This window comes from Hylobates moloch, unplaced genomic scaffold (assembly GCF_009828535.3).
Source record: "Hylobates moloch isolate HMO894 unplaced genomic scaffold, HMol_V3 SCAFFOLD_18, whole genome shotgun sequence".
In the NCBI taxonomy this organism is placed as follows: Eukaryota; Metazoa; Chordata; class Mammalia; order Primates; family Hylobatidae; genus Hylobates; species Hylobates moloch.
Window position 1 is genome coordinate 56,823,903 of NW_026652293.1, and position 27,196 is coordinate 56,851,098.

The window sequence follows — 27,196 nt, forward strand, 5'->3', positions numbered from 1 at the left end:
ACAGCCTCTCACTATGGGGCTCGGCTGAGTACTGCTACTGTCTCCTCTCCACAGCTTCCTTAACAGACAGACAGTTCCACACAGACAGACAGACGGATGGACACACTCCCACACCCAGAGGCCTCAGACACATGCCAAACAGCCCCGTGAACAACCGCCACATGGTTGGCGTTTGAAATAACCTGTGTGTTCCTAGAAATTCTGGGAGTAAAAGTGGACCAGGCTATGGCACTTTTTTCTGTTCTTATCTTAGAACTCCTTTAGGCTCAGCCTGTGACTCATATCCCGTCAGTTGCTAGTTCTAAGGGAAACACACCCGGGGAAAACCTGTGGGTGGCATGAACAAAGATCCTTCTGCAACTCCATTTTTCTTAATGTTTCTTACTTTAGACATTATTAGCAACAGTTAGGGCTTTTGTGAGGCTTGGAGTCTGGACATTCAGTGGTTACAGGCAGAATCCAAGAAAGGCTCTGCTCTGCTGACAGCCAGAAACGGATGATTCCTGTCCCCGAGGTGTGAAGTCTCTGTTCCTTGTTTCATGACAGAGGGTTACGGCTCTTTTCAGACTAGCTGGAAAATTCCTACCTACCCAAATGGCAGCAGAGTCCAGTTTTTACCATATTTAGTCTCTTATGGAACTTCACAGAGGTGAGCTAGATGTGGGGAGGTGGGACCAAAGGATGGGGTGCTGAGGCATGGGACCTGAAGTCTTCCCTGTGTTGGCCGAGAATGGCCTGAGCTGGGCTGGATGGGGCTGCTATAAGACTGCAATTTCCCCAAATAAGCCTTCCCTCATTGTCCAGCCTCCTTTCAATTTAGTGTCCTTTCCTCACCCTCCCTCTGGCTATTTCCTCCTATGCAGATTTAATACCAACACAAACACCAGCCTCTTTGGGAAGCCTTCCCTGAGTGCACAGGCAGTGATCTTGGAGTTCCTGGGCACTTTGTGCATTTTACATGCCTAATACTTGTACAGATCCATAAACTCTTTGAGAGCAGGGGCCGTGTCTCTAGAGTTTTTCTAACTCCTGTAGCATCCAGCATGATTCTTGATAAACATTTGCTATTTGAGTGAATGGAAATGTCAAAGTTTTCACAGTAAACCAGAGGTGGTTCCCTGTCCGCCTCTCTCCTATTGGCAATGAGCTGCAATTTTCATGCTGTGTCTGGTCTCATTTTTCAGTGGGGGAAAAAAGGTGAGACATGATAATAGTTTTATCATAGCCTCATGGCTTCATCCGACGGACACCACGTGCAAGGATTTGTGTCCATTTAAGGGATGTTTTAGTGACGTGAAATAGAGCTTTGCCAGTCCCACCTCTGAGATACACACTAAAATAAAGAGGCCAACGTTTCTAACACCTTCAAAACAATGCCAGTTGGTTCTTTCCTTGATGCACTAACAGGTGTGCAGATCATAGTGAAATACGGTATATGATAAAAATGGAATGTTTAATTCAAACGTCCTTTATTGCAGGAGAACAACATTTAGAACAGAGATGTGGTGGTGCTAGTTGAGGAACAGGTAGGTGCTGGGGTGGGAGAGGACTTTAACACAGGGCAAAAATAAAGCACAGCAGCTGCCAACCTGATGTGTGGGAAATAAAGGACAGGGAAAAGATGTTCAGGTCTTCCTCCTGAAAAAAAGAAGTGTAAATATGAAAACATAAGAAGATTATTTCTCTTGATTGAAAAAAAAAACCTAAAGCCCTTTTCTTTCTAAAAAAATAAAGACTTTATTTTTAAGAGCAGTTTTAGGTTCACAGCAATATTGAGCAGAAGGTACAGGAAGTTCCCGTATACTCCCTGCTCCCACGCATGCACAGCCTCCCCCATTATCCACATCCCCACCAGAGTGGTGCATTTGTTACTGCTGATGAACCTACATTGACACATCATTATCACTTAGAGTCCAGAGTTTACATTAGGGTTCACTCTTGGTGTTGTACATTCTATGGGTTTGGATAAATGTGTAGTGACATGTATCCACCATTCAAGTATCATGCAGAGTAGTTTCATTGCCCCCCCCAAATCCTCTGTGCTCTGCCTGTTCATTGCCCCACTCACCCCCAAACCCCCAGCAATCACTGATCGTTTTGCTGTTGTCATAGTTTTGCCTTTTCCAAAACGTCATATAGTTGGAATAGGACAGTATACAGCCCTTTCAGATTGGTATCTTTCATTTAGTAATATGCATTTAAAGTTTCTTCATATCTTTTTATGGTTTGAAGGTTAATTTATTTTTAGTGCTAAATAATATTCCATTGTCTGGAGATACCATAGTTTATCCATTCACCTACTGAAGGACATCTTGGTTGCTTCTAAGTTTCGGCAATTATGAATAAAGCTGCTATAACATTTGTGTGCAGATTTTGGTGTGGACATAAGTTTTCAGTTTCTTTGGGTAAATACCAAGGAGAAGGATTGCTGGATCATCTAAGAGTATATTCAGTTTTGTAAGAAGCCATCAAACTGTCTTCCAAAGTGGTTATATCCCTTTGCATTCCTGCCAGCAACAAATGAGAGTTCCTGTTGCTCCACATCCTCTTCAGCATTTCGGTTTGTAAGTGTTCTAGATTTTGGTCATTTTAATAGGTAAGTAGTGATCTCTCTTGTTCTAATTTGCATTTCCTGATGACATATGACTTGAAGCATCTTTTCATACGCTTGTTTGCCATCTGTATATCTTCGATGGTGTTAAGGTCTTTGGAACATTTTAAAATCAGGTTGTTTGTGTTCTTGTTTTAGACTTTTAATAGTTCTTTGAATATTTTGGATAACAGTCCTTTATCAGATGTGCCTTTTGCAAATATTTTTACAAATATTTTTGTATTCTCATTCTGTTAACATTGTCTTTTGCAGAACAGAAGTTGTTCATTTTAATGAAGTCCAACTTATCAATTATTTCCTTCACGCATCATGCCACTGGTGCTGTATCTAAAAAGACATTGCCATACACAGGTCATCTGAATTTTCTCCCATGTTATACTCTAAGAGTTTTACAGTTTTGCATTTTACATTTAGGTATATGATCTATTTTGAGTTAATTTTATGGAAGAGTGTAAGGTCTGCGTCCAGCTTTTTTTTTTTTTTTTGTATGTGGATGCCCAATAGTTCCAGCATTATTTGTTGAAAAGTCTGTCTTTGTTCCATTATATTGCCTTTGATCCTATGCCAAATATCAGTTGACTATATTTATGTAAGTCTATTTCTGGGCTGTCTATTCTGTTCCACTGATCTATTTGTCGATTATTTCACTAATACCATGCTGTCTTGATTACTGTTGCATTATGGTAAGTCTTGAGGTCTGGCAATGTCAGTCCTCCCACTTTGTTCTCCTTCAATATTGTGTTGGCTATTCTGTTTTTTGCTTCCCCATACAAACTTTAGAAATAGTTTAATAATACCAAAAAAATAACTTGCTGGAATTTTGATTAAGAGTACATTGAATCTATAGAGCAAGTTGGGAAGAATGAACATCTGGAATATATTGAGTCTTCCTATCCATGAATATGGACTATCTCTCCATTTATTTAATTTTTTGATTTCTTTCTTAAGAGTTTTGTAGATTTCCTCATATAGATCTTGTACATATTTTGTTAGATTTGTGTCTAAGCATTCCATTTTAGGGGCAGCTAATGTAAATGATATTGTGTTTTTAATTTCAAATTCCACTTGTTCATTGCTAGTATATAGGAATGTGATTGATCTTTGTATACTAACCTTGTATCCTGCAACCTTGCTATAATTGCTTATTAGTTCTAGGAGGGTTTTTTGGTCAATTATTTTGGATTTCTTATATAGATGATCATGTCACCTGTGAAAAAGATAGTTTTACTTCTTTATTTCCAATCTGTATCTCTTTTATTTCCTTTTCTTGCTTCATTGCATTAACTAGAACTTCCAATATGATGTTGAAAAGGAGTGCTGAGAGACAACATCCTTGCCTTGTTCCTGATCTTATGGGAAAGCTTCTAGTTTCTCTTTATTAAGCATGATGTTAGCTGTAGGTTTTTTGCAGATATTCTTTATGCAGTTGAGGATGTTGCCCTTTATTTCTAGTTTACTGAGAGTTTTTTTAAAATCATAAATTGGTGTGGGATTTTGTCAAATGCCTTTTCTGCATCTATTGAAATGATTTTTCTTTTTTAGTCAGTTGTTGTGATGAATTGCATTAATTGATTTTTAAATGCTGAACCAGCCTTGCATATCTGGGATAAATTCCACTTGGTCATGGTGTATAATTTTTTAATACTTTATTGGATTGGATTTGCTAGTATTTTATTGTGGATTTTTGCATCTATGTTCATGAAAGATATTGATCTGTAGTTTTCTTTTCTTGTAATGTCTTTGTCTGGTTTTGGTATTAGAGTAATGCTGGCCTCACAGAATGAGTCAGGAAGTATTCCTTCTGCTTCTATCCTCCAAAAGAGATTATAGACAATTGGTATAATGTCTTCCTTATATGTGTGGTAGAATTCACCAGCAAATACATCTGGGCCTAGTGCTTTCTGTTTGGAAAAGTTATTAATTATTGATTCAACTTTTAAAATAGATACAGGCCTATTCAGATTGTCTATTTCTTCATGTGTGAGTTTTGGCAGATTGTGTCTTTCAAGAACTTGCCCCATTTCATCTAGGTTATCAAATATGTGAGCATACAGTTGTTCACAGCATTCCTTTATTATCCTCCTAATGTCCACGGGATCTGTAGTGATGTCCACTCTTTCATTTCTGATATTAGTAATTTATGTTCTTTCTTTTTTTGCTTAGTTAGCCTGGTTAGAGGTTTATTGATTGTATTAATCTTTTCAAATAACCAGCTTTTGGTTTTGTTGATTCTCTCTATTGAGTTCCTGTTTTCAACTTCATTGATTCCTGCTCTAGTTCTTATTTCTTTTCTTCTGCTTACTTTGTATCTAATTTGCTCTTCTTTTACTAGTTTCCTAAGTTGAAAAGTTAGATTATTGATTTTAGATCTTTCTTCTTTTCTAACATATGCACTCAATGCTAGAAATTTTCATCTAGGCACTGCTTTCACTGCATCCCACAAATGTTGATAAGTTGTGTTTTCATTTCATTTAGTTAAAAATATTTTTAAAATTTTTCCTGAGATTTCTTCTTTGACTCATGTTATTTAGCAGTACATTGTGTGCATTTTGAGATTTTCCTATTATCTTTCTGGTGTTGATTTCTGTTTAATTCTACTGTGGTCTACAAGCAGACATTGTATTATTTCCATCCTTTTAAATTTGTTAAGGTGTGTTTTATGCTCAGAATGTGGACTATTTTGGTGAATGTTCCATATGGACTTAGAAGAATGTGTTTTCTGCTGTTGTTAAATAAAGTAGTCTATGTATGTCAATTATTGTTTGATGATTGATGGTGTTGAAATCAATTATGTCCGCACTGATTTTCTGCCTGCTAGATATGTCCATTTCCAATAAAGTTGTGTTAATCTCTAACTATAATAGTGGATTTATCTATTTCTCCCTGCAGTTCCATCAGGTTTTGCCTCATGTAGTTTGATGCTCTGTTAAATGCATACACATTAAGGATTGTTAAGTATTCTTGGGGAATTGACCCCTTTGTTTCTATGTAATGCTCTTCTTTATCATTGATAACTTTCCTTGCTATAAAGTCTGTTCTGTCTGGAATAAATATACAGTAGTTACTCTTCCTTTCTTTTCATTACTGTTAGCAGGGTACATTTTTTTCATATACTTTCTTTTATTTTATATTAATTTGTCTTCACATTTAAAATGGGTTTCTTGTAAAAAACAGATAGTCAGATCATTTTTAAAAATCTACTTGACCATCTCTGTCTTTTAATCGGTGCATTTAGATCATTGACATTCAAAGTGCTTATTGATATAGTTATCTACCATATGTGTTATCGTTTTTTGTTTGGTGCCTTTGTTCTTTGTTGCTATTGTTATATTCCACTTTTTCTTCCACTTCCAGCATTTCTTTTTGGTTTTAATTGAGCATTTTATCTGATTACATTTTCTTTCCTGTCTTAGCATATCCACTATATTTCTTTTTTAACTTTTTTCAGTGGTTGACTTAGAGTTTGCAATTACCATTTACAATGAATCCAAGTCCACTTTCAAATATCACAATGCCACTTCACAGGTAGTATGAGTACCTTATAATTACAAAATGATCCTAATTTTTCCTCTTTTTCATCCTTTGTACCATTGCTGTCATTCATCTCACTTATATATAAGCGTGTGTGTGTGTGTGTGTGTGTGTAATATACCTAAGTATATGTAATCAAGTACATTACTATTGTTTTGATATTATTATTTTGAATAAACTGTTATCCACTAGATCAATCAAGAATAAGAAAAATAAAAGTTTTAATTTTACCTTCACTCATTCCTTCTTCAGTGTTCTTCCTTTCTTTATGTAGACCCAACTTTCTGACCTATATTACTTTCTTTATCTCTAAAGAACCTCTTTTAACATTTCTTGCAAGGCCTACTGGCAACAAGCTTTCTACATTTTTGTTTGCCTAAGAAAATCTTCCTTTCTCCGCTTCTGAACGTTAATTTTTGCGGGGTATAGAATTCTAGGTTGGTGGGTTTTTTTCTCTCAACACTTTAAATGTTTCATTCCTCTCTTTTCTTGCTTGCATGGTTTCTGAGAAGAAGTCAGATATAATTCTTATCCTTGTTCCTCTGTAAGTAAGGTGTTTTTCCTTTGGCTTCTTTCCGAATTTTTTATTTTTGATTTTTCTGTAGTTTGAAAATGATATTTCTGGTTGCAGTTGTTTTAGTTTTTTTGTTTTCTGTTTGTTTTGCACGTATCCTGTCTGGTTTTCCGAGCTTCCTGGATCTGTGGTTTGGTGTCTGACATCAATTTGAGGACATTCTCAGTCATTATTGTTTTACCTATTTCTTCCTTTTCTTTCTCTCTTTCTGGTATCCCTGTTACACATATGTTTCACCTTTTGTAGTTGTCCCACAGTCCTTGGATATTCTGTTCTTTTTTTTTTTTCAGTCTTTGTTCTCTTTACTTTTCAGTTTGGGAGGATTCTACTAACATATCCTCAAGCTCAGAGATTCTTTACTCAGCCATGTCCAGTCTACTAATAAGCCCATCAAAGGCATTCTTTGTTTCCATTATGGTGTTTTTGATATCTAGCATTTCTCTTTGGCTCCTTCTTAGGATTTCCATCTTTCTGTTTACATTGCCTATTTTTTTGTACATGCTGAATATTTCCTCCATTAGAGCCCTTAGCATATTAATCATAGTTGTTTTAAATCCACCGTTTGCGAATCCCAACATTCCTGTCATGTCTGCTTCTGATGCTTTCTCTGTATCTTCAAATTGTGTTTTTTGCCTTTTAGTATCTCTTGTAGTTTCTTCTTGATAACTGGACAAGGTGTACCAGGTAAAAGGAACTGCTGTAAGGAGGCTTTTGGTGATGTGGTGGTGCCACGCAGGGGAAGGAGAAGCACTCTGTAGTCCTAAGAGTGGGTCTCAGTCTTTTAGTGAGCCTGAGCCTCTGCACTGTGAGCTTCACAAGTGCTTCTCAGTTTTGTTTTGTTTTCCTTCACTCCCTTAGGTGGTACAGGATGGCTAGAGGGGGCAGGAGTTGGGTACTTCCCCTCCTCCAAGTCAGTTAGGCTCTGATAATACCCCAGCAGTTTTGGCTGCAGTTAGCAAGTTTCTCCAGGGGACAGACCATGTTAAGAACAGACTGCTCCAGCGTAATTCAAAATGGTTCATTCTCCTCCCCCTGCCAGAAGCACAAGGGGATATTTATGTGAGAAAAATGTTTACTGTGAGAACCTGGTAGAGCTTCTGGAGGTAAAACTCACAAAAGTATAGGGGCCCCCCATGACTGGGTCCCCCTAGAGCTTTTACCTCTACAGTTGGCCACACACAGGCTGCAGCAATTCATCAATTACAGTCAGGTTTTCTTACACCTTCCCCAACCCCTGTCTTGTTTCCCTTGGTGGTTTCCACCTGTGAATCTCTGCTCAGGTAGGCCGTGACTCTGTACTTTTCTGTCTCTCCATATTGAGAGCAGCAGTTTGCCCTGTGACCTTACTTCTCTTATGGATCCCTGAAGAGTTCTTGATTTTTCAGTCTGTTCAGCTTTTTACTCATTGTTAGGACAGACTGGTGACTTTCGAACTCCTTACATGCAGAACCAGAAACTGAAAAGTGCCCCCTAAAGGCTTTTCAAGGGGTTACTGAAGTTTTTAGACCAGCGATGGTTGTGGACAAGCAGTCCTCTCTGGACGGGGCCTCAGCCAATCTCTGACTTAGGAGCTAAGTGCTTGCCTGGCTGCTCTGTGTCTGAGAAGCAATTGAGAAGTGACTGCCATCCACTATCAAAGAAAGGAGTGCCTTTCAGAGTCCTGGAAACTTGTTCCTTAGTCTTCTTGGGGAAGACAATCCTACCATCTCCCCTTTACGGTGGCCTGGGAAGCTAGTAATAATTAGAATATGCATGTATGTATGTATGTATGAGACAGGGTCTTGCTCTGTCACCCAGGCTAGAATGCAGTGGCATGATCACGGCTCACTTCAGCCTCAACCTCCTGGGCTCAAGTGATCCTCTGACCTCAGCCTCCCAAGTAGCTGGGATTACAAGCACACACTATTATGCCCAGCTAATTTTTGTATTTTTTTGTAGAGACAGGGTTTCACCATGATGCTCAGGCTGGTCTTGAACTCCTAGGCTCAAGAGATCCACCCACCTTGGCCTCCCAAAGTGCTGGGATTACAGGCATGAGCCACTGAACCCAGCCAAAATTAGACTTCTTTCTTAATATTATGCAGCATCTCAATGAACCCAGAAAAAGTAAACATAAGGGTTTTCACCTGCAGAGCCTCTCTGGTGTTGTGGTGGCATTCGGGCCAGGCACTCATTTCTTGAGTGGGACTGTCCTGTGTCTGGCATGCTGTGGGAGTTTAACAACACCTCTGCCTGTCCAAGAAATAAGAGCAGCATCTCCAAGCCATCGGAACAACCCGAACTCCTCCACTGCCCCACATTTGCCATGTTCCCAACGTCCCTGGAATCACCCCTTGGAATTTCTACTTGTCCCTCACTTTCATCCCTGGCCCAGGCCCATCCCTGTCCACCTGGCAGGATGACTGGTAGTGACTGGGAGGCAGATGAGTCAGGGTTTGAAGCCCAGCTCTGCCACTCATTGGCTGAATAACCACAGGCATGTTAGTTACCCCCTCTCACTCAGTTTCCCCATCTGTCCGATGAAGAAAATAATACCCACTCACTAGAGCTGTTGTGAGGGCTGCATGAGCTAAGGGTCTGAGCCAGTGGCTTGCTAAGGGAGGCTCACATCAGGTACTAATATTGGTTTGTTTTTTGGGATGAGGACCCCTGACTCTGGCTCTGCCACAGGGTGAAGCCGCTGGAAAGTGTGGGGAAAAGAAAGCATCTGCCAGTTGTCTGAGTCCCCAAATTACTCACGTCCCACTTTTAGCCTAGGCAAAAGTGTCTGACCCTGCTGCTTCTCTGTCTCATTAGAGATGCGACCAAACGCAGATCCTCTCCTCGTCCCATGGTGTGGTCCAATTAAGCGTGTGAGCTGGAAAAGTGTCCCCCTGGCCAGATGCTCCCCATGATGGGCAGCCTGGTGACAGTGGCCACAGGGAGCCCTACAACAGGCTCCTCCCTGGAGCACACCAGCCAGCTCTGTGGCCATTCCCACATGGAGACGCCACAGGACCTTCTCAGGGAGACAGAAGCTGCCTCGCTTGAGGGAGGCCTGCGATGCACATCTGCCCCGTGGGTTTAAGGAAGCAGGGCTGGGCTGCCCGCCTTGCCCTGGATGACCCTGGCTGGCTTCTTCTGGGAGGTGAACTACACCATCCTTTGGAGAGACGGGGCTTCCTGGGGACACAGTCACCCAGCCTCCCTGAGCACTGGCAGGGGACTCAGAGCCACCTTCTCCCACTGAAGTCACCCTTCCATCTGTCCAGCTCCGATTTTTTTCTGCAGGTGACTCCCTGCCCCTTTTGGTGAGTGCTGTTCACAGCACTGAGGGTGGGTGGCTCAGAGGGCCCCCAGGGCCAGGCAGCAAAGGCCACCTTGTGATTTGGGGGTGTCAGCCGCAGAAGCCCATGCTGTCTCCACTACCAGCATGTGGCTGGAGCATTTTCATTTGCTTACAGGCAAATAAATCTCAAACCACTTCCCTCCTGTCTTTAGGTACATCCAGTCCCCCATCGGCATTGTCTGAGCTCAGGGAAGGGCAACTAATTCTATTGCCCAAAGCACAATGAAGCTAGAAAGCAAGCCTGATGCACTAAGTAGAAAGAAAGAAAGAAAGAAAGAATTCCTCCATCATCTCTTCCTGCTTTGCGTTATCAGCACTATGGCACCTCCTCCAGCATAGATAAGGGAGACTATTATGTTTGGACAATTTGCATTTCGGACTTTCTGAAATAAGAGCCCCTTTATTCTCTTATCTAAGTATAGTAATTATGTTCTTTCACTCATTTTAAAATTCACTTATTTAACAAATATTTTTTGGACAGCCACTGATACTACCTTGGTCCCATCCTCAGATGACAAATAAGTAAATGCATGGATATTTATGTGGCTGGATAGGCCTTCTCCTCTGTCTGCTGAGAAAAACATTAATAGCACAATCTCACACACACAGGAGTTGGGATGGAGCTCTTGGGCACCACATCTCCCACCGGGGTTTGGAAGGCACCTGGACCAAAAGGAGGTAGATGTTCTTTTATCCACAGTAAGATCCAAAGTGTATGCTGGCACTAGCAGGGGATTAGATAACCAGGAGTCATAAGGTTTAAAAAAGTAAAGGCAAGCCCACCTTGCTTCCTCTGCAATGGAGATGGGCCAGACAGAACAGCTGCCATGTGCACCCCATGTGGGAGAAACTGAGGAGTCTCCAGACACAAGAGGAGGCTAGGAAAAGGGCCCAGGCCTAGGAAAGGTGAGAGGTGAGACTTCAAGGGGCCAGTGCAGCTGGGGAGCAATGGAAAAGAGAAAATAAACAGGAAGAAGGAGAGTCTGTGCATGGAACAGTCTCTATCAAGAGAGGGCAGGTCACGTGGGGATGTCTCATGGTCTTGGTCCCTCAAGGTAGATAATGCAGGGACCCTGCTGAGTCTCCAACCCCACCCTGATGCTAGAGATTGGATTCTACCACTGAGAACTGGCGACTAAAATCTGCTTGAGTCTTGGTGTAGGCTTGGGTGTTGTTTTCTGATAGAGGGTGGTAGGGAGCTGCTCTGTCCCCACAATCACAGGCAGGTGCCCAAAATACCTTCAACAGGGAATATGGGTGGTCAGAGAGGTGGAAGAAATTACTCATCAGCTAAGCAACAGACTGATTTCAAGATAAGAAACTGCTCACGTTACATCTAATTACAAATTCTCTGTGCCACACTGGAGACCAATAGGAGGTACAGAAGACAGACTAACAGCACTGGGTATGTGTGTGCAAGAATCTGCTTTAGATGAGCTGTCCAGGAAAGCCCCTAAATAGATGACTTTTAAACTGAAATCCAGAACAGCCCTATTCACAGTGGGGTCCATAGACCACTGGTGCACCCTACTGGTGCACCAACTGTTGGCTACAAATCCATGACAAATAGATACAGAAATCAATTTGACCTTCTCACAACATCCATGTGTTTTCAATTTCTATTTTGATAGATATTTTCAATATCTAAATTGCATTTAAATAATGCAATTTGACTACAGTTGAATCTGATAGTTAAAAATGGGACTTCTATTATGTTTGTCTTTTTATCTAGAATCTGTTTTTATTGTGTATTATCGGTCTGCAACGTATTAGAAAACAGTAACCAAACCACAGGTCCCTTCACTACAGAGAGATGAGAGGCCCTAATCCGATCACAAATGCATACAGGAATGCACGACGCATAAAAACTAGGAAGGACTTGGTCCAGGAAGTGCTGGAGGAGGATGTGCCTGGCAGAGGGGATGGCACATGTGAAGGTGGGCTGGAGGCACTGAAGAGAGGCCGATGGTGGCTGAGTGTGCAGGAGACAGAGGACTGCACAGCACGAGGGAGGGTAGGCAGGCGGGACAGTGTGTGTGCAGCTGCATGGAACCACGGCAAGTAGTTGGAATTTTATCATAGTGTGAAGGGACACTGCAAAGAGCGGGGACTGGCATAGTTCTTAAAAGCTAGATGGGTGGAGAACAGGCTGTTAGAGAGCAGGGATAGACATGGCAGGACTGCCAGGAAGTGGCTACCATGCCTGGAGAGATGATGGTGGCCCGGACCAGGACAGTGGCAGCCAATGTGGTGGGAAGAAGAGTGACTTGAATGTTCTTCCTCTGTTTCTACAATAGGGCTTGGTGATTAGGGGGCTAGGAGAAAAAGAAGGATAACTCCCAGATTTCTGACCTGGCTCGATTGTGGTACTACTGACTATGCTAGGTTTTTGTTGGGTTTATTTGTTTCATGGCAAGGGAGTGGCACAGAGCTTGATTTTGCACTGGTCAGGTTTCAGCTTCCAGTGGGAAAGTCATCCAGGTCAGTTAGGCAGCCGGAGAAAGAGTCTGGGATAAATGCAGAACTCAGGAATCATGAGCATAGAAATAATCTTTACAGGCACGGGACTGCATGCACTCACATAAGAGGAGAGGGCAGACAGAAAAGGGAACGGGACCCAGTCCAAATGCTGAGACACCCTACAGGGATGAAAGAGATGGCAGAGGAGACTAGGATACATCACAGAAGCCGCGAGGGGAGACTGTCCCAAGGAAGAGGGAGCAGCTCCTCGCAAGCTGAGAAGGATGGAGAAAGAAGAGTGGCCATTGGATTTGGCCATATCGGAGTCAATAGAGACCCTAAGAAAAGCAGCTTCGATACAGTGGCAGAGGGGAAGCTATTCTGCAGTGAGTTGGGGAGTAAAAGGGGATGGAAACCTCAGGTGACTCTTTAGAGAAGTTTGCTGCAGGGAAGCGGTAAAGCAGAGACTGGAGGGCCCAGGGAGAGCCCCACCCCCACCCCAGAGCTCTTGATCTTGTTAAGACGTTGGCAGGAGTGGTTCAACACGGCGTACAAGGTTGGCAATCCAGGCAGGAGGGCAGTCATTCAGGAGGAGGAAGATGTGATCTTCCACATGAGCGGAAGGAGGGTCTGGCCTCTGACAGGCGTAGGAGGGGCTGGAGGGAAGCATGAGTGCTGGACACAGGCCTCAGCAGAGCGGTGGCCAGGGTGGTGGAGATGTGAGTAATCTGCCCTCTGAAGGCTCCCCTTTTCCGAATGAAGTGTGAGGCAAGGCCACCACTCAGAGGTGGGAGGGAGGCTAAGTTGAGAACTATGTATCACTTATCACAGTCCTTAACCCATTTATATGTTTCACTACATGCAAAATAATAAAATGAGGCTTAAAACCAGTCTGTGTGCCTTGTAATATCCATACAAATAACTCCAGGGCAGGGGGCAGGGGAGGCAGAAGAATGTAGAATATTTTAACCTACTAAATGAATATTTAGAGTGGACAATGAATGAATACTAATATAGTATTATAGAATATTTTAACCTACTAAATCCTTCTGAGCCACTGAGCCCAGGTGCTTTGACTGGGTATTTTCATTTTTACTTCTTCCAAAGGTCCATACAGCCCCCTGGGTGTTCTTCATGTAGGAGAGACTTGCCCCTTTAGTCTGTGCATTCACATCTACCCCACACAGCTCGTGGGAGAGGCTGCTGGCTGCTCACCATAACCCATGTTCCACGGGCACCCAGCTGGTCCACGTTGCCCACTGTCCCTTGTTTCTCGGAGGTCTAGCCAATGGAATATGAGGAGAAATGATAACTACTACTTTCAGACTTGATCCATGAAGCCTTTCCATGCTTCTGGCTGCCTAGAATGGAGATGATTCCTCCTAGGGGACCTCAGAAGCCCACCTTGAAGCCAGCAGAGCTTCCACTGTCCCCTGAATGACTGGGTGAAGAAGAGGCACTGGCAGATCAATATTCACTCACTGCCACTATGTGAAAATAAACTTCTATTTTGTTTGAGCCATCACCCCTTTTTGGTAACCTTCTTACAGCAGCGGTCTACCATATACAGTTGGTATAAGGACGAAATAACAGATGTGAATCTGCTTTGTGAAACAGCAAAACATGCACACTCCAGATGTTTGTTGCTATTGTTACTGCCACACTCACCTCTTTCTGCCATGTTAGTGCTGCATTTGAAGAGTGTAATAATGAGTTAAGCCACTGGTTCCTCAACCCTGGCTGCACAGAATCACCTGGGGAGCTTTGCCTAATTGGTCTGTAGTGGGTCCTGGGCTTGGATAGGTCTTAAAGCCCCAGGGTGATTCTAATGGGTAGACAGAGTTGAGAAGCACTGTCCCCACAGTTGCAATGGTCAGGGGACGCCCTCCATCCCCTACGTGCTGAGGATGGATGGTTTACAATACTCGGTGGAGCCACTGTGCAAATTAAATTGTCATGGTGTCTGGTCTGGGTCTTCACCTTTCACCAGACTCTTGCTGTATGAATTGCAGTCCATGGACTGTCCATTTTGGGATCAGATAAGTGCTTATTAGAAATTGGTACTCTCTAGCAACACCTACTGAATCAGAAACTTTATTTCAGCAAGATTCCCAGGTGATTCACATGCACAGTGCAGTCTGGGAAGTGAAATGCTGCTCCAGATCATGAGGGAACCCTGTAGCTGAGCTCAGTAGTAAAGCTGACTCTTAATGCTACAGTCTCAAGTCTCAAGTTGGCCTTGAAGAGCGTGGGGAAATGGCAGGAAAGCCAGCAATCCTGTATACTGAGTGCAAAGGCATCATATCAAGACAGCCCAGCATGTTGTCTATGTGGCTCTGAGAGGGAACAGGAGGACAGGAACTCTGCTCCCATATTATACAGAACCACCCAACCTCTGCCTCCAGGAGTTCTGCTGAATTCTAATAATCAAAACTGCCATTGCACCAGCCATCCCCAGTCTGATCTAAATTTGGGTAATGATTCCAGGAAGTTGCACGGAACCCTCCATACCAATGTCCTGGCTGTCTCCAAGACTACGTCTGAAATTTTGCTTTTAGCTCAGGGGAAATCAATAAACATTATACGGCACATTACATTTTCCACTTGTGTTTTGTTGTAACAACACAGAAGGCCAATACATGTGTCTACTAAAGGAAGCCAACGATGATGAGGCTGGGGCTTTGCTTGTTTGCGAGCAGGATGGAGCATGGTGTTTACCTGCTCAGAGATGTGCTGACAGATCAAATTTAAGATCAATAGTACCCAGCAGCATTGAGGGAGGGGCTCTCACCTGTTTTCCATCTCTGAGTCACTACATTAGGATGTCCCTGAAGGAATACAAAATGCATATGATGACAACTGTGAAACTTCAGTGAAAAAAAAAATGGCTTCACATAAGAAATCTGAAGTGTGCTTGGTTTCGAAGCCACAAGGAAGCCACAGAGGAGCACACAGGTGAGGGAGCAGGTGCAAACCTGTGATTTCCTCTGACAGCAGCAGCGAATGGCTGGTGCTGAAATCAAAAGCTGATACATGTTTCTGTGTTCTGATGAGGTTGCTTGCTTTCTTTGCATTGATGGGAGCCACAGTGGCTACACTGAGGTCAGTCTTCACCACCACAAGGTGAAAATAAATCACAAGCCATCCGTGGCGTCAGAGTGTTTTGACGTCTGTGAACCTTTTCCAATGCATGATCCCCCTACAGTCAGGACTCCTAAAGGTAATGGGGGCATCTGAATTTTTTGTAAGGGAAGGAAATCAGGGGCACAAGATTAAAATGGAGTGTGTGTCCCACCCTGTAACCCAGGAAGCCCGCAGGTAAGGGAGAATTTAGAGTGGATCATTTCTGACCCTTTCTGCAATCAGCAAGCCCTTCTATTAACAGAGATGACACTGAAGTTAAATGTTGCTAATGTATCCACAAACTGGACCAACGTGCCACACAGACACACATACATTCATGTATCCAATTTTCTGAGCCTCCAGTTTTCCTCCCATAAATTTTTAGGAAAATCCTTAGTGCCTTCTCATTCTTTTCTATTAGCAAGTCCTAATAGATGAGGAAATACATAATTGAGTAATGAGTTAAGAAGAGTAGGAAGCAATTGGTCATGCTTTGTTCCTAGCTGTGCTTGAGTGTATGTGCGTATGCACTTACGGGTTCTGTATTATAGTTAGTTCTATAATAAGTTTATATTATCCATAGAAAATAAACAGCCACAGTTTCCACTAGCAAAGGTAATTCTAAGGTTTACATGAAAGAATTTTATCAGTATTTCTTAGTGTTCTGCAAAAAACAAAAAACGCATGCTACTCTGTGAAATGCACCATGCTTTTCTGACATCTGAACAAATTTAAGAAACACTGGCTTAGAAGACATGGACAGTGAAAAGAGAGGAAGAAATGGAAAAGTCAGCTAGGAGAACAGAATAGGAGAAAGTGTGAGGGTGAGAATATGAGAAAGGACAGGCTAAGAAGACACAAGAAAATCAGTGGATTAATGACAGACTCTAGAGAGGCAGCTTTGCACTACCTCTAGTGCAAAGGTGCAAGAATGCAAAGGTGCACTTTCCCGGGTTCAAATCCTGACTCATTTAGTGGCCATGACCTTGGGCATTTTATTTTCTCATCTTATTTTCATTTTCATTCATTTTATTTTCATGTTCTTTCTGAGCTTTGGTTTTCATCATCTGTCAACAGAAATAGTAATATCTACATTGCAGGAAATTTATAAAAATTAGAAATAATATCTGTAAATCAGCAAGCACAAAGTGCCTGGCACAAAAGTAAATGCTCAATAAAAAGAGACAGTGACTATTACTAGCTACATTATGGGCCAGTGAGATGAAATGCGAGCAGTAACGACATTTCACAAGAACGTACTACGAGGCAACATATGCATATTATTTCACTCAATCCTAACAACAATTTTGTAGAGCAGGTGTTGCTATTGCCTCATTTGCAAAGATAAGGGAATTGAGGCTGAGAAAGGTGAAGTTATTTGCCCAAGGTCATCTAGCAAACTAACAGCAAGCTGGGACTGGACCTTATGTGCTGCTGACTCCAAAGCTGCCATATCTTACTGAGTCATGCCATGAGGTTTTAAGTGAGCACAGGAGAAAGGGAGCATAGTGCCTCCCAAGAGCCAAGTGGAAGGGCAATGATTTCGTTATCTGCTAAGACATGTATTATGCACAATGAGGTTAGAGTTCGGAAAAGCCTTGAGGCCTCCAGAGCTAGAGGAAAAGAGAGCTGGAGGAACCCTGACAGATACAGGGAAGCCTCTGTTTGGCTCAGCTGGCATAAGCAGGGTGCGGTGTACTAGGCTAGAGGTGAGGTTAGCTCAGGAAAGGGCTGTGGGCAGGCCAAAGGATGCTGGCCAACTGGGGTTTGGGAAGATTGGAAGATAGCCCTTTAAACCTGGGAGCAAGAGCTAGAGGGAAGATGGAAGGGAGTTTGCTTCTTCCAAAGCTAAGGCAGGGAAAGCATGTGCAGTGGATCGAATTGGGTACCCCCTAGATTCTTACGTTGAAATCCTGGTACCTGTGAATGTGGGTTTATTTGGAAATAGGGTAACTGCAGACGTAATTAAGTTGAGGTCATATTATAGTAGGGTGGGCCCTTAATCCAGTATGACTGTTACGTTAGTCTGTTAATTGTGTTGCTATAATAGAATATCCAAGACTGGGTAATTTATAAGGAGAAAAGGTGTAATTGGCTCATGGTTCTGCAGGCTGTACCAGCACGGCTCCATCATATGCTTCTGGCACAGGCTTCAGGAAGCTTATAATCATGGCAGAAGGCAAAGAAGAACAGGCGTGTCACATGGCAAGAGTGGGTTCCAGACATGGGAGGGAACGCCACATGATTTTAAACAACCAGATTTCATGTAAACTTAGAGAAAGAACTCACTCATCACTAAGGGGATGGCACTAAGCCCTTCATGAGGGATCCACCCCCATGATCCAATCACCTCTCACCAGACCACACCTCCAACACCGGAAATCAAATTTCAACATGAGATTTGGAGGAAACAATATCTAAAACATATCAATGTGTGTCCTTATAAGAAGAAGAGGCAACAAAGGACATGAACTCATCATTTTTTATGGCTGCATAGTATTCCATGGTGTATATGTGCCACATTTTCTTAATCCAGTCTATCATTGTTGGACATTTGGGTTGGTTCCAAGTCTTTGCTATTGTGAGTAGTGCCACAATAAACGTACATGTGCATGTGTCTTTATAGCAGCATGATTTATATTCCTTTGTGTATATACCCAGGAATGGGATGGCTGGGTCAAATGGTATTTCTAGTTCTAGGTCCCTGAGGAATCGCCATACTGTCTTCCACAATGGTTGAACTAGTTTACAGTCCCACCAACAGTGTAAAAGTGTTCCTATTTGTCCACATCCTCTCCAGCACCTGTTGTTTCTTGACTTTTTAATGATCGCCATTCTAACTCAGCAAACTATCGCAAGGACAAAAAACCAAACACTGCATGTTCTCACTCATAGGTGGGAATTGAACAATGAGAACACTTGGACACAGGAAGGGGAACATCACACACCAGGGCCTGTTGTGGGGTGGGGGAAGAGGGGAGGGATAGCATTAGGAGATATACCTAATGCTAAGTGACAAGTTAATGGGTGCAGCACACCAACATGGCACATGTATACATATGTAACAAACCTGCACATTGTGTACATGTACCCTAGAACTTAAAGTATAATTAAAAAAAAAAAAAAATATATATATATATATAAGAAGAAGAGGTGAGACACACGAGGGAAGATGGCCATGTGAAGACACAGACATCAAGGGAGAACTCCATGTGATGACCGAGGCAGAGGCTGGAGTGAAGCGGCGACAAGCCATCGAATGCCAAGGAATGAGGCAGCAGCTGAAACCACGTTGGGGATCCTTATGCTTCAGGGACAGTAGAGTCCCCCACAGCTAACTCCAAGGGCCACAGAGTCTTTAAAAATGTCAAGCAGAATGGTAGGCAAAGGTCCCATTCGCATGCTGCTTTAGCCATGGTTGGCTGTAGAATTCTTGGCTTCCCAGCTTCCTACAAATTAACTGTTCTTCCCAATTCAAAATAATTTCCACCAGAATAATATACTTACAGTATGAAAATACAGACTGATGTAGGCACAGGTGTTTACTTGTGATAGCTTGAACTGAGGACTAGTTTTAAAATATGAATTTCCATATAATTGGCTTTTTTTTTTAAACTCCAGTCATGCTTCCCCTTCTTAAGGCCTGGACCAATGAAATCCCTTCCTAGGAATGGAGAAGATGGGGTTAGAAAATGCATTAAGGGCCGGGTGCAGAGGCTCATGCCTGTAATTCCAGCACTTTGGGAGGCCAAGGCCTGAGGTCAGGAATTTGAGACCAGCCTGGCCAACATGGTAAAAAACCCCATCTCTATTAAAAATACAAAATTAGCCAGGTATGGCAGTGCAGCCTGTAGTACCAGCTACTCGGGAGGCTGAGACAGGAGAATCACTTGAACCTGGGAGGCGGAGGTTGCAGTGAGCCGAGATCGCACCATTGCACTCCAGCCTGAGTGAGACAGAGTGAGGCTCCGTTTCCAAAAAAAAAGAAAAAGAGAAAATGAAAATGCATTATGTTCTCATCCATCAAAGAACAAACTGGCCAGAATGTAAACAAAGTCCTGGACTTTTCTTCAGAAGGCGCAAGAAAAAAGATGTGCCATGGGATGAAGGCGCTGCCCTCTCTGCACACTCTAACTTTAGAGGAATGTGGGCACAGTTCAGAGTCAGGCATTATCTTTTTACAGAACCCAAGCCAAAAACAACAAAAACTTGCTTCAGTACAAAAAAAAAAAAAAGAAAATGATCGTGAACATAGGCATGATGGTTACCGTTTCTATGAAAAAAATGAATGACATGAGACACAAAGATAGGAATAGAAAGGTATGACTATTTTACCCATGCATCACTCCAAATGTCTAATTAATTTGGGAGAAAAGGCAGGGAATTACGGCAATGGTTTATGAAGGGAAGTGGAGATGGGGGTGGGAACTGGGGTGGAGAAGGAAGAAAGGAACAACAGAGAGGAATGACCCCAAACACCCTGCCGAATATTGCCGAGTGACTCCCAGCCTGAAAAAGGCCCCTGAAATGACTGAAGGGATTTATTACCTTCTGTGTTCCACCTGATTGCAAGAGGTTTTATTATTATGAAATACAAGTCATCTTACTTCCCAGAGAGGAAAGAAAGAAATAAATCCTGCCTGGGGCAGGGATGGAGAAGATACTCTAGAGTTTAAGGACAAACACTGAGAATCTCCCATTTGTACCGGTCATCTATTTTCTGAGCATAATGAAGTCCCGCTCACGGCACAAGCTAGAGGCTCATACCCCTGGTCACAGCTTTGCTGTTGCTTAGCTCTGCACTTCCTTCAGTAACCTGACATTTAAGCATCACAAAATAAAGACCTCAGCTTGCATGTCTGTGGATTTGCAAAAATAGGAGGGGACTACAGGGCAAAGGAGGATTATATTTTGGTGAGAACTGTGAACTCAGTGAAAGAAAGGGACATGTCCCCCACCCCCTGCTCCAAACAGGGAAGCCTGCCAGGCTCACGCCGGCCCCAGGACAGGCGGCCTGCCCAGGTGAGAACAACGGATGGGGGCTTGGGTGGAGTTGGGCTTCAGCCTGGTGAGATCCCCTCTCTGAATGGTGGGGAGAGGGGATTATCTGAGTCCTCCCTTGGGTGTTCTCTTCATTTCTTGATTTGGTGGGAGAAGTAGTTCAAACCAATGAAGTTTTCAGCTTTCTTTCCCCTTTGGTGGGAGAAAAATCACCTCTCTTCTTCCTCTGACCTCAGTCTAGATCTCTGCACTTACAAGGGATTAAAAAAAAGAGAGAGAGATAATTATAGGAGTCCAGGAGAGACAGAGGGTTAATGGTTGTGTTTCCACCAAGGCTAAAAGGAAGGCAAGGTGCTGAGGCAGGAGCCTGCCAAGGGGCTTAAGCTAGTGAACAGCAGATTTGGACAGAGAGGATGAGGACCATCTATCATGTTGGGAATCAGAAAACACAAGAGAAAAAGGGCCTAAAAAGTAATAGCAGGAATGTGAGAACTTGGATCTACTTGAAAAAAAGGAATAAGGTCTCTTGGTTTTCTTAAGACAAAAAGATCAGTGTTTCTGGATTTGATATAGGAAAAGAAAAAAAGAGAATAATGAAGCTTCTTGATGCCATGGCACAATCTATCTTGAGTATGAGAGAGAGATGTGTGACCAAGAAGAGGAAGAAGCTACAGTGGCAATTACTTATTGTAAAAGAAGAGAAAATTAAACACAGTGATCCTTGAGAATGCTGTATGGCATGCAAGCAGCTATTTTCTGGTAATCACTCTGCTGTAATATATGAACAGTACATGGAAACGATATTAGAATAATTTACTATTGCTGGTGAACAATAAATTAACAGGATTGCTTGCTATTTTGCATTTCCCTCTAATAAAACACCCACCAGGGTCACAGGCAAGGTGATGGTAATGCAAACAGCACCAGACACAGGGATTTTCACTGCCAGGGAACAAAATGGCAAAAGGGGATGGTATGTACTAACTAACGTATGTGCTCAGGTCATAGAATTCATTTTCAGTTCACAAAGGGACCTCTGTTTGTTTCAGACAGGGAGAAACACATGAGGGAAAGGGCCTGAGATTTTCTCTTTCCTAGGCCCAGGGAACGCAGATTTATCTTCAAAGGGAACTGAAGATTCTTTCGTTTTTGAGAATAAGATTTAAAAATCCCGTAAGACTTTGACTGATGTAAGCTGGATTCCTAATTAGGATTATAAATTAGCCATCTACTTACATCCTTGAAGGCTGAGAGTCTAAGGAGATGGGGGGTGGGAGGTTTATGTGACCCAAGCCAATCATTTTATTGCTCTGGTCTCAAGTTCCTAAGGAGGCAGAACCCGATGTATGATTTTCATATTTCACGCCAGCAAACTCTGCCTTCAAATAAATCTTGAGTGAGAACATAATATGTAAATATATAAAACAGAGCCATTGGGGATGGGGGAGCCTGGATCAAAGTTACCTGGGGCTTCCCAGGGAATTCCCAGGGCCTTAGAGCCTTATGTTCCAGAACCCCTGGCCAAGCATTACCTAACCTTGTATTAGCTAGAGGAGGCGAGGGAAGGGCAGAGCCTAGGGCAAGCAGATAAATCAGAAGCCCTCCCTCTACTGTCCCATGGAAAGAAGCCCCCCTGCTATATCAAGTAAAAAAGGCATTTGCTGCCCTTTTCCTCCTTTTCTGCCGATTAAATTTTATGCTGGGTCCAGCTGCTGGCAGGATTACGGATAAGTCTGCAGGGAGCTTGAGGGCCCAGGAGAGGCTAATCGAGACCACGCCTCTGGCCAGCGGGTTTATTCAGAACCATGGGAGGCTGAGTGGGTATTCAGTGTCCAGGTGGTCACTGCTATTATCATTTACACAGAGGTGCACAAGACTTGAATCTCTAATAGCAGTGGCCACTTGGCACATTGTACATCCCTGGTTGGCACCAGAGCCTTACCTGGGAAGGAGGGAGGGAGGGAAGGAAGAAATGAAAATTCCCCCATTGCTCACCATTGTATACAGTGTAGCTTGGGGCAGATCACATGGTATTGCCCTCTCCCTCCTCCAAAGCCTTTTACATGATACAAATTCAGGTTCCTGAGAACATTAATGGTAAAGAAGTCATCAATGGGTGGCCATGCAGATTACTCAGGTGGCCGGGCTGGTCTCTCCCACGGAAGGCAGTGCAGTACAGGAGAAAGCACAGCCCGGAGTCAGGTCAGGGCTGGTTTAGAATCTTGGCTCTGCAGCCTACTCCCTAAGGCCAAGGGGTGTGACCAGGCCTGCCTCCTATCTGAAAACAGAGGACAGTAATACCTGTCTAGAGGCTAAGGATAGCAGGTGATGTGCCTGCTACCAAGACGACCCTCAACACACATCTCTTCCTTTCCTGCCGCTCCCCTCCTGCAGATGACTCCAGGCTCACAGGCTGACTGTATAAACATGAGTTTCAGGAAAACTCTGTGAGCCAGCGCTGGGGGGAGAAGCTCTCCTAGCACCTCTCCCCTTCATTTTGCCACCTGCCTTCCAGAGCCAGCCAGGGACAGGGCAGCCTCTCTGGGAACAGTGTGAGTTCTGGTTAAGAGCAGAATCAAAGAATGTGACCACCAGGAAGGAGCCTCTGAGATCAACCCTTCCAACTCCTTTCCATTCTATCTGAGGAAATGGAGAGAGCTAGGATTAGAACCCAGATCAAAATTTCCAGCAGGTAGTCTGGGTCTTAGAAGGCCTAGAAGAGTAGTGTCAGTAGAAGGTGTGGGCTCAGGAGGCACAGGGGCTGGGTTGCTGCGGACAGCGTGACCTTGGGGAAGGAGCAGCGGAGCTGTCTGAACCTCAGTTTCTTCATCTATAGGCTGGCGCCACACTTGCTTCTCTTGACTGTTGTTAGGAGGGATCATGAAATAAACTACCTGCACGGTGCTTGGTATAGAGTAGGCATCCAAAAATGTCAAATGAATCAAAAGAAGTTTTAGTTATAACAGCTGCAATTGGTAGAATATAAAGCATGTGCTGGGGCTAGGAGTGCAGGGAGGAACAAGGCGCTTTCTGCCATGCAGTCAGTTGTTCACAGGAGGAAGAAATTTAAAATATTATTTCTCCCTGTTCAAGAATGTAGATGAGGGGCTGGGTGTGGTGGTTCAGGCCTGTAGTCCCAGCACGTTGGGAGGCCGAGGTGGGAGGATTGCTTGAGGCCAGGAGTTTGAGACCAGCCTAGGCAACACAATGAGACCAAGTCTCTACAAAAACATTTTTACAATTAAAAAACAAAAAAACATAGGCAAGGAAGGGAGTGAAGATCAAGTGGCGTGGGCCTTCCCTACTCAAAGCAGCCTGATGGTGCCAGAGCCCAGGCTGGATGCGGGACCTTGACTGGTGCTCCCAGGCCACCACTGTGGCCAAGCCCACTACTCTCTGGCACTTCCCATTCATCTCTACAAGGATACACTGGGGTAAGGCGGGTTGGCTTAGGAGAAAGGGAAATTGGTGATGCCTAAGCTCTGTATTCTATGACCAGTAATTCAAAATCAGTGGCATGAGATCCCCAATATGACTTTTCTTCTGTCATTTCCCATGTGCTACTTCAAATCCAATGCAGAATAGTTTCAAGTTTATCAAAGGATGGACCCGAGCCCACGCTTTCTTATTGTGGATCACCGGGCAGGGAGCTGAGAGACCCTGCGTCTCCCCCACATGTTTGGGGACAGGTGGCAGGAGGAAGATAGGAACTCCATAGGGAGAATAGAGTGTCCCTGACTCGGGTCTGGGGAAGTGACCGAGGTGACACTGGGCCTCATCACGAACAGTAATTTACGACTGTTGGGACTTATTGGGAACTGTATTACTTATTACGACTTATTGGGAATGGTATGGACTCCTCTTTATGTTTGAAGTTTCCATTCGTAAAACGGGAGCAGCCTGTCCCAGGGCGGGTCCCCATCACAACCCCTTTGAGTGTCCCCTGCAGCCTGCCTCCAGGATCAGCGTAGGCTCTGTCATCCAAGGAGGCCTGGATTCTCTGCTGTGTCTTTCCTGTTCCCTACACAGGATTCACTTTGAAGTTCTGAGGCACTTCTGAGTGAAGGCAGGATTCCTGGAGGGAGAAATCACTTCAGGCGCCTCTTATACCAGGTGCCTCTTGTACCTGAACGTGTTTTGACTCAGGAACAAAGTACACTGCAAATGTAGCTTGAGAGCTGGGGAGCCCTCCACATCCAAGCTGGCTTTGAGTTTTGATCCCAAATTGGAACCTTTCAAGTCATTTCACATTTGGCCAAACAAGGTTCTTCAGTTACTTATTTTTCCTCCTTTTCTTATAAAAGGATACAGAGCTAAAAGGACCCCTGGGCACTTGTAGGTTCTTAGGAAATCACACTGCTGCATTCCCTGTGATTGAATTGGACGCTGTCTGATGAAAACTCCATCTCTGTCCATGTGGGCTCTGAGATGAATGGGGCTGGGGGGAATTACCTGGGGGCATTCTGGGTTTGGGGACTGGGCAGATTTAAAAACCCAAACTTTCAGATGTTTGGCTTCCAGGGGGGTCAGGTTTACTTGTTCCTGGGAGAAATGCCAGCCATGAGGCTGAAAAAGTCTTTTGAAAATGTCAGCATCAGGGAAGCCACTGCCCAAGTCATTACAAATGAAACCTAAGGTACCTGCAGGTCCTACAGTGATTCATTCCCCTATTTGGGAAAAGCAAACAAATGAGCAGACCAGACTCCCTGGGGCCTCTGGGACCATGCTCACTGCTTTCCCTGAAAACCCGGCTGCCTTCCGAAAGCAGACCAGGCATCACGTCTCACAGCCAACCCCACACAGCAAAGAGTGACTCACCAGCCTGACCCTCCCAGTTCTTTCAAAACCATGGAGACCCTGCTTTAGAACTCCTTCTAGGTGGCCTTTGGTGTAGGTAACAATCTTCTTACCGCGGGAGGCCCTGGATAACTTACAAATGGAATATTTAGAACCTAGCTCTGCCTGCGTGGAGAGTGCAAATTTCAGGAATAGCAACACATGCTATGTGAGCCCCAGGGGGACAGAGACTTTGCACAACTCATTTGCCACTGTTTGCACTGGACCTTGCAAAATACTCAGCATACAGGCAGAAAAATGTTGGCTGAATGAATCCATACACGTCAGAGGCACTTATGTGAAATAGCATATAACACTGATTTTGGTTTCTTTCTTTTTAAACTCTAATCTCCCTAAATGTTTGATTGGTCCTTTCTAAATTTGATTCCATCTTTTTATCTAGAGAGTTGTTGAAGGGAGGACTTCTGGATAAAGGATCCAGGATCCGAAGTCCTCTAATTTAGCACTTAGAGAAACAGGAATCTTTAAGTGGGTGGCAGCTACAATTAAGGATCCCAAATTCCAAGTTTTTGCTTCCATCGTCTGTTCTTCTGACCCTTGCAACCTGCCTCAAAGAGGCACAGTGCTGTGATCTCTGCTGTTGAAAGAGCTGTCCCCAGAAATTTCTATAACTGGATACCCAGCACCTCTGTGCTGTTTCCAGGCTGTTTGAAAACCTGAATGTGAAGAGAATGTTCCAGATACTAATGGGTTTTGGGTGGTCCTATCCCCTATAGAGAACAGCCCTTTCCTGCAACCGCTCAGAACCAGCAGCTCTCACAGCCCCAAGCACACAGTGTCTTGGGGATTCTGGGCAGTTAGTGCCTCTTCTTCCTAGACTGCCCCGTGTGTGTCTGCGTCCATCCCTGCAACTATGTGCTACATGGTTGCTTCATTTACTTATTGTTATGCCCCTCAATATCCTTCCATATTCCCACCCTTCAAACCACTGGGCTGGAGCCTCTCACACACACTAGGGCAGGCTGCATCTATACCGATGAGCTCTGCCACGCTTCAAAATACACAGTCCTTCCCTAGGAGTGAGATATTCAGAACTTTCTCTTTCCCCAAGGCTCAAGTGGAAACAGAAAAGACAGAAACATGCTATTATTGGTCTCTGGGGAAAATAAACAAAAATGCCATAAATCCCTGGGTAGAAAATTTCATTTTACAATTGTGATATCATCTCCTGAAACTGTCCTTCTACCCTTTCTAAATGCAGAAGCCCCCGTATGCCCCTTGGTAAAAGTAGCTGTGTGTGTAGTGGCTGCCATCTGTAATGAGGCTATTCTCTAGTAAATGGACTTTTGTCATCTTGTTCTCCCTCTAGACTGTAAACTCTTCAAAGTAAGGAATTATGTCCTTTCCTTTCTTTGTAATTCCCCAGTGCCCAATTCGGTGTTGCTCTGAGCCTAGCAGGTGTTCAGTAATCACTGGTGACAACATAAACTGAGTTCTTAGCACTTAACAATGACAAATTCCCCACATTTATTGTCAGAGCTTTTTTGGTTTTTAAAGATTTCTTGCATTCAATGTGTGCGTGTGTGTGCACGCACATGAAAGAGACAGATGGAGGTGAGGGCCTCAGGGAGGAAGAGAACCCAAGAGCGGAAAGCACTAAGATACATACAGACGAGGCAAAGCGCACAGGCCCACAGCAAGACGGGGCCCACAGGGACACACAGGGACGCACGAAGCTCCTTGCAGCTCCAATTTTACACAGTCATTGATT

General features: G+C 43.7%; 1 protein-coding gene across 4 annotated transcripts in view; it reads right to left on the bottom strand.

The window, feature by feature from the left end:
• Positions 1-27,196, bottom strand: part of SUSD4 (sushi domain containing 4) — a 156,147-nt gene that overhangs the window by 18,278 nt on the left and 110,673 nt on the right. Inside the window, exon 6 of one of the 4 annotated variants that reach the window (XM_032136668.2) lies at positions 1,171-1,638. The exons of the other annotated variants lie outside the window; for them this stretch is intronic. Coding sequence (XP_031992559.1) covers positions 1,490-1,638 — 149 coding nt within the window. The 3' untranslated portion in view covers positions 1,171-1,489. Of the gene's footprint in view, positions 1-1,170; positions 1,639-27,196 lie in introns of those variants that run through there. 4 annotated transcript variants of the gene reach the window in all.